General features: G+C 46.0%; 1 protein-coding gene across 1 annotated transcript; it reads right to left on the reverse strand.

The window, feature by feature from the left end:
* Nucleotides 1-1,003: 1,003 nt before the first annotated feature.
* LOC1274804 (uncharacterized) lies at nucleotides 1,004-7,797 on the reverse strand. The gene is made up of 5 exons (XM_001688453.2): nucleotides 7,432-7,797; nucleotides 3,188-3,255; nucleotides 2,901-3,101; nucleotides 2,688-2,816; nucleotides 1,004-2,614 (listed from the first exon to the last, which is right to left on the reverse strand). Exons 1-5 carry the CDS (start codon nucleotides 7,450-7,452, stop codon nucleotides 1,822-1,824), a joined length of 1,212 nt encoding a protein of 403 aa, XP_001688505.2. The 5' UTR covers nucleotides 7,453-7,797; the 3' UTR covers nucleotides 1,004-1,821.
* Between the last annotated feature and the right edge of the window lie 635 nt (nucleotides 7,798-8,432).

Genomic DNA, 8,432 nt, shown 5'->3' on the forward strand with positions numbered 1-8,432 from the left:
TCTTGTGCTTCATGAATATTCTCAATAATGAAAGAATTGCCGTTTGAACGTCATGAAACAATTTCATCGGCTGCTAAAAAAAAACTCGTGAATGTATAGAGATTTGTGAATCTTTCGAGATCTATGAATATTTTGAGATTCATAAATTTTTGAAATTCATGAATCTTTAAGATTCCTGAATGTTTGAGATTCAGAAATCTTTGAGATTCATGAATCTTTACAATCGAGATTCAGATTCATTGAAACATTTCAAAGATTCATTCAGATTCATGGTTTCTGAATCTGATTGACCCAACACTTAAGTTCCTGGAAGAATTGAGGGGTACTTTGGGTGCAATAATCCAAAAACTTCTTAGAAGGCTGAAAAAGTCTAGGTCTTGTGTATTCTTTCCGACTTGTTTTTATCTTTCTGTACTTTTGGGTCCTTGATTGTAACCAGTTCTTATTTTTTTCTGTCTAGCAAGAGGTTGAGGGTGTGTGCCATTAACTAATTTGTTTTCATATAAACTATCAACGAAATGAATGAGCAAAAAAAAGTTAAATATTGTTAATTGTTAAGTGTACCATTATGATTGTATTACCTCTAAAACGATTGGAATAAACAAACACGCTGATGTTTAATTAAATTATACGCAACAATTAAATTAAACTGCCTCTTTTAAAACTACCAGCACTCAACGACAGATGCATAGGAGTCAACCAATGTATGGATAAGAATTGTTTTACGCTTCCTTGTAGCAAGAACCCAAACCGCAAAAAAGGGAACTGAACGAAATACAAAATCCACATGCTTTCTGGCTCTCGTAGGTTTACCAGTCTGCTGGGAACAACGAGAAAACATGTTGATTTTGTTCGTTCAGTTCCCCTTTTTGCGGCCTGTGGAATGACGATGCGGTATAAGCTTCGTTAAGTTTCGCGTTAAGAACCTTTGAGTACAAGCTCATAAATTCGAATTTCAATTCGATGAAAAGGATTTCTCATTACTATATCGTGGATGCAGTTGTTTTTTGTCTGTACTTGAAAACCGTTTATTTAAAAAAATCACGATCATATTTTAAAAAGATTTACGTCTTATTTACATAGTAAAAGTAATGCTAGTGTGTGTTGTGTTCGTTTTATGTGTTCGCGTGTTTGTGCTGGAGTGTGCGGAGATTTAAAGAGATTTGATGCGCAAGCCGTATCCGCAAGGTTTGCACGAGCATTTGTCTTACGACCAGGTACACACAGGCTTGCCAACAAAATGGAAAACCGTGATTCTAGCCCGTGCAAACCTTGCGAAACCTTCAAAGCGATGCGGAAAATCTCATACATTCATTTGTTTGCACGCGAACATACGCCCGGACGCGTTCGGTTTACTCCGGCCGTCCCAGGAGGTGTGCGGGCTGTATGCTTGCTATTTCCCCGAGAGTAAAGTTTAAAAAGAAGTAGTAGAAGTACACCGCAACCCAATTGCCTGCCTTGCTGCCGCCTAACAGTGCTAAAGTGAGTAGCTTATTGCTTTTCATCATTGTAAACGGCTGAGTTCGCGCCATTCATATCCGCAGCAAGGTTTGCCGGAATGCTTGCCGGTCCAGGCGTGTCCAGTCTTACAAGTTTTAAGCAGTACCGCAAGCATCACAACCCCCATCGTCGCCCATTTCACTCCAGGTGACCGTATTCGTAAGTAGAAAATAAATAATAAATAATTTGCCAGCCTGCTGCCATTCAGTCATCAGTCCGTCGATGAGAGGGCATCCCAAATATAAGTCTCGTTTGCGTGTCGCCACGATTACACTGCTAAAGCATGCGCAGGACCTATCTCACACACACACAGCGCCCGTCTTACAGATCCGGCGATGGTCGTTTTCGCACGTATTTGGCAAAGTAGTCCGGCCGCCAGCATTTGCAGGAGCCGGGAATGAGGAACCAGTCGTAGTACAGTCGCACCTGGAAGCAGCCGATCTCATCGTGCCCATCGCAGTGCTGATTAGCCTTGGCACTGGAGGCGGCCGCTGTCGGTGCTTGCTGTTGCTGCTGCTGCTGCTGCTGCTGCTGTGGGCTGCCGTTGATGGTGCTCTCGTACACGTTGTCGGTCGGGAGTCCGGCACGCTTTTGCAGATACTGCTGGTACGCCTGGAAGTCCTGGATGGATGGAGCCGTCGTGGTGGTCGTGGTCGGCACGGTCGGTTGCTCTTCCGCGTTCGGGTAGAAGATTTCGGCCACCAGCAAGCTCACCCAGCGCGGCGACGAAAGACACCCACCGTCCAGATAGTGGCAGCGTGCCTGCAGACAGCGCGTCACTTCAACCGTCTGCGTGAAGTAGCCCTCGTACGGGATCTGCACCACGTAGCGCCACGAGCCTTGGTAGTTCTTGGCGAACACGGGCGTCGCGTACTCTACCTTGGCCGGGCAGGGCGTCGGCGGTCCCTCGTAGCGGGGTGGCGGCGGGTAGGCGGCCGGTGCCTCTTCGCGTCTTTCCGCCACCAGCTTGCTGCTGATCGGTTCGCCCTGGATGGCACGGTACAGCGCACAGAACACACCGCCACCGTCGCAGAACTTTCGTGGTGCACGGGCGTCTTCTTCCGCGCGGCGCTCCTCTTCCATGCGCATCGATTTGCCCATTCGCCGGCCAATGCTAAAACGCCGCACAGTAACGAAACACACACATTAACAGTCGGCCAAAATTGAGTTCATTCATATTCACGTACCCATTGTCGTCGAACTGATCCACCGGTTCGTCGGGAATGATTTGCGTTACCTTCGGTAGCGTATCATCCGCCTTGAGCACGGGCAACGTCTTAGAAAGGAACTTGAGCGTTTGGTTTCGGATCAATTCGCTAGCGAAAAAGAGAAGAAAAGAAAATCGAACATTATCAAAACTGCTAGCAGAATACGTTACAATTAAAGCGCTGGACACTTACAACGGGTACGGTTCGCCTAGTACGTTTTGCTTCATCGGGTTGCGTGGAATCTTGCCCTTGTTCAGATCCCCGCACAGATTGTTGGCTGAAACGTACGGTTTCGGGTTGGTCGCTTCCTTGCACTCGATGTTGATGTGCGTGTAGGGCGGCGAACGGACCTTTGGCGGGACGGCTGAAGGCGATTCTATGAATGCATAATAACTGCACATCGAAGGACAGTGAAGGAATGTCAATTAATGTCTTTTTCCGGTAGTAATAATATCGATTGTCCAGTTGATTTTACTTACCCCTCTGGAGGCTCCTCCGAATCCAGCAGCTCATCGGCCCGAAGGAATGCTTGGCATCCAAACAACAGCTGTAAATAAAATGGAAACCGTAAGCCATTTGTGGACGGAAAGCTCTCTTCATGCTTCCGCGTGGAAGTTTCCAAACTTCCTTATCGGATCTATAATTTTTGCTGATCGATCGAAATGATCGAGATTTTCATTCGCTTTTCAGTACAAACAAAAAAGAGAAGAAAAAACCCCATTGCTTCTCATTAAGTGCAGCCTCCGCTAATACCCATATGCCATAAGTTCAAGGCCCGTGCAATGAAACTCTCCGTTTCAGTGCCCTAATTAGGCTAATACGTTCGCGGTACAGCATCGCACAGCCAGCTATCACTGGTACCGGAATTAGTTCAACGATCATCTGCTGATCGTCATCAGCATCGATCGCCACTTTCTGCACTCAATCAAGCCGGTTTGTAATTGAGCCTCGCCAGCCAGTTTGCAAATGACTTCACGAGGGGTCATTTTTTCTTTCTTTCGTTCCACACGTTTTACCTCTTCTACCCGTTTCTGTTTATTGCTTTGCCGTTTTCAAAATCCATCTCTTCCAGCAAGAGATCAAAATTCACATTCAAAGATCAATCCCATTTCACGCCTTTTTCGACTCCAACACCACGACTCTCCGCTCACAGGAGAACGATGAGGGGAAAGACGGAAAAAGAACCACAATCAACGGCAACCACTTTCTACACCGTCGTCTCTTGCGAGGTGAAATTGTAAACTTTTATCGATTTCTGGCTGGTTTTCTGGTCGATTTGTGTGTGCAACAAAAAAAAAAACATGTAAATTGTACAACACCATGCACACTTCACTTTCTGCGTCACTTTGCCACTGCTCCAAGAGCCTGCATCTGCACGTGCTGTACTGGCTCATACGATGCTTCTTCCGCTTAAGTAGAAGCCTTTCTCCTGCAAGTGCTACCAAACTTTTTGTTTTCTTTTTTTTTTCTTACAGTGCTTTTGTTTTGACATAGAAATTTGTTACTTTGGAAAATGGAACATATGCTAATCGCTTTGCCGAAGGAGTGTTTAAAGTGTCACTTTCCCATCCAACGTTTGGGGCTGCTTTTGTGACTTATTTATTCAAATGCCGTTGTTAATGTGCCTTTAAACCGATCGAAATGTTTCGCCATGTCCTAATTTCTGGCGCAGCGCAAACAGGCGAAAGCAGTATGTTTGCAAATATTAAACCCCCGGTGGCATTCGCTTTTCCATTTTTCAGTCGCCAGTTCTGCTTTGGCGCTAAAATTGATCCCCTATTTTAATGGGAAAGAAAGAAGAGCAAGAAACAGGCTTTTCTTATCATCTCAAGCACTTTATGTTCCAATCATAGGTTAATACGCAGTGGCGATTGCACACGGGATTGCAACAGCATAAACCTGTTGGGCGGGGGAAGCTGTTTTTTTCCTGGCACAAGGATCGTTTGGCACAGAATTACCGGTTACCGGGAGTGCTCCATTCAGGTGGCATTACTTAGTGCGAGAAAACTCTTAGTATCTTTCAACCCCGATTGCAGTGGCCTATTTTTTTTCATTAGAAAAGCGACAGCAATTCCAAAGACCATCCCATTCCAGGGCACCCGATTGCCGATGCTAATCCGCTCCGCACTGGACAGCGATGCTTTCCTGCTTTGCCTCTTAGTGACGGAGAAGCTTTGGCATACACATGTGCGATTTGCCTCCCCTGGCGTAGTAATAAATAAAATGCACGGCAACATTGCATTGCATGTGGTGGGGAAGCGGCGCACGAAGGTGTAACGTGAGTAATGCGGTGTTCCATTTTCAAGTCCACCATCCATTTCTTCCCGACCCGTTTCGTACGACGGATACGCGCTATATTTGGGGAAGGCAAGTAAGCGAAATGAGCACAGAAACCCGGTGCGCGCATACTACTGCTGCCTCTTATTTTGAACCTGCTCTTGAAGCTCTATTTTTCTACAAGCCTCAGAGATAGTGCGATCGTGGCACTCACTCGATCGACGATTGTTCATCGACGTGAATGCTCTTCACTGCTATCGACTTATGCAATTGATTGTAGTAGCTAGCGCACGAGTCTAAAACACACTCGACATGCGTATCCTCTTCTTTAGCCATTTGGAAAGAAAGTATTTAACAAGGGAAGCAACTCGAAACATCACAATAATAACTCGTTTCAACCGATCGATGCGGAAGATGATGATGCATTGGTCAGTAAACAATCAGAGGTAAAATTGAGGTGGATGGAATATCATTACCAAGAGCCAGCAATTATGATGAAGTAAGCGACACATTAGATTAAGCATTTGTTGCTCAAAATCTTAAAATGTTTACAAACATTAAAATAAATGGTCTTATAAACACTGCGTTTGCTCTTAATAAGCTGAGGAGCAACTGCCACTCCGTTCAGCTTCAAATCTTCACGTTCAAAACGAAAGACTTCAATGCCAATGGCTTGCAGCGAGGTGAGAGAAAAAAGCGACGAACCTGACCCAACTTGATTCCCTCTTTCGTCATGGTTTCCGATTGGAGGATGCGAGTTTAATGAAGTCCAACTCATCATTATCTTCTGCTTCTTTTGTTTTGCTGTCCTGTTTAATGCATTGCGTATAATTTTCCGAATGTTTGAAATACCGATTCGACATACGAAACGGTTCTTGGACCGATCAGCAGGGAAACAACCGTTTTGGGGAATTTCGGTTCTGGTTCAAAGGTTGATTATCGATTAACGAACCGATTAGAATGTTGAGATGCCGTGTGTTAACGATGAGACCGTGTCCAGTGTCGAGCGGGTCCGTGTAATTTGGCAGCGTTCGTTAGGAGTGGCTGATTTGCCTGCCTCATTACACTGGATCCGAACCTGTAAAACCGTGTGGGGCTCGGATGGCACGGTCTGGAAGGGGCTCATGTGCCAGAGCGCGTGCGGAAATATGCACAACGTACGTGAAAAGAAAGGTTCATCAATTAAAGTGAATAGCAAAGCAAAAAAAGTGTATAAAAATACCAGCACACTACCACACATACGCCTGGCACACTGGGCCAACCGTTCTTCGGACAGGTCTGTCTATCTGACCTACAAACACATTTCAGACCTGCATCAGCCCCCGAGGAAGCACAGGGTACGGAGCAAACCGGAACGCCTTATACTGTGTGCGATGACTGTGCGTCGTATGAGGCAATACACCCATCCGGTGACCGGGCTGTATCGGTGACTGTTTGCCGTAGAACCGTTCTAATGTCCTAATAAAGGGATGTCGGGACCCAGCTATTTCTGCATTGTGGATATTCCTATAAATTGATTAATTGTTGGATAAGGGTACGGAACATCCCTTACTTGAAGCACACCGACCTTGGACAATCATTTCAACAACGTCGATGCCACCTGCATTTTATACCACCCAAGATGGGAACGAAATAAAAGACAAACATGTCTGCCAAATAAATCAAAACCACACAAAACCCCCATCAGTGATGACGCATTCGGTACACATTCGAAGGGGGTCCTGAGAGGCGGAGAAGAGACTTGAATGCCACGGTCTATCTCTCTTTCACTCTCTCTTCCGTTCTCTTTACCTTTCCTTCATTTCTCGATCATATTTCGCACCGTTCTCAAGAATCAGTGCCACCAAGCAGGCAAGCAGGCACAACTTTCTCTTACAGATTCCGCCGCACCAAAATGGGACACCAACGCTTGACGACACTCAACAAAGCAGGCTACCAAACAACGAAAACATGGAAATGAATCCCATCCGCGTTCGTCGTTTACTCGATTGGTTCCCGGATTGGGTCACAGCAGCAGCAGCAGCAGCGGCAGAAAGTAGAACACTATTTGCATAATTATTAGGCACATTCAGTAAACCCCAGAGATCCCCCCCCCCGGAGAAATGCTCTCACACACCCGCACAGGAACAGAATTCCTGGGTGACTAACTCCAAGCCACACTAGCGCTTGGCTCTGTTACACCTGTTAAGCAAAGCTGTTGAGCGTTACATCCAAGCAATCGTGTGCTTTGTACAACTTTAAGTGTTAAGTGATCCGTTCAATGTTGCGTGGAAACAGTTCTAAATATGACCTAAATATTTCTTGTACTAGAAGTGATTCTTACGTTCCCGATTTTTGTGATTTTACGGTGTCAATTTTTTCGCTTATCTTAACATAATTTTTGATATCACATCCATCGTGACCTATAATTTGCCAACTCCACTCTGTATCTCCAACGTATGCTTACCAGAAACACGAGGTACTTCATCTTTTGTAGCTGTAAATGTAGCAAAACGCTTTTATCCACCAACGGCGATCACTTGTTTTAAAATGGGAAATACTTCCCAAAGTCACACTATTGTAAGTTCTTGTTTTGTCCTGATCAGGACTTTCTCCGGATCTTCGTAAAAAAACGCACTGCCCCTTTCACCCGCTCCTCCACTGCTTTGATAGAATCCACTACACAAACGGACGTTTCTGGCCGGAAGTGACTACTTGGCACTGGTGTAATGGTGGGCAGCCAGGCAAACAACCACTGCTTCCACTAGCAACTGTGAGTGTGTTATTCCGTCCACCCAGCACGGGATCTACAATTGTACTGGCGCGTCCAGCCACGATCGTACTGCGCCAAACCGCCTTCCAGCCAGCCTGCCAACCAACCAACCACCCAGCACCACAGGTTTCCCTCCCCGCGATCCGGCAAAGAGCGGGAGAAAGACAACAGAGGCCTATCCGTACGCTGCCTGTGTTTGGTGCGTAAGTGTGCTTCGTGCTTTCTTGGGGCCTGTTTTTTTTTCAACATACGCAGCCGTGCATTGGAGTAAGAGAAAAGCAAAGGTTACTTTGCTTCACACCCAAGGCATGCTTTTCATTCCTACCCACTTGGGCTGGGTGGGGGCCTGGGGGTTCTTTCTTTCCCGGTGGTTGGTGGTGCTGCTTGCTGGGTAGTTTCGTGGCAGAAGATCTGAAATACTTTTTGTTGCCTTCTTCTTTACATGGAGATTTCCGTGTGCTTGCTGTGTTAGACTGTTATACAACATGATCTACCTTCTGCCTAGATCGGTGAAGGAGTGAACAGGGCAGAAGAAAACAAAAAAGGGGAGAAAGAATGTGTTGCAGCATATATTTTTTTGTGCCCGTGTGGGAAGGACACGGGAATGAGAAACCGATACACCTACCATCCTCTTCTCGGGAGATTCTCATGGGGCGGCAGCGATGGTGCTGCTTTCACCCAGCTATGCGTTTTAT

This window comes from Anopheles gambiae, chromosome 2 (genome assembly GCF_943734735.2).
Source record: "Anopheles gambiae chromosome 2, idAnoGambNW_F1_1, whole genome shotgun sequence".
Classification (NCBI taxonomy): domain Eukaryota; kingdom Metazoa; phylum Arthropoda; class Insecta; order Diptera; family Culicidae; genus Anopheles; species Anopheles gambiae.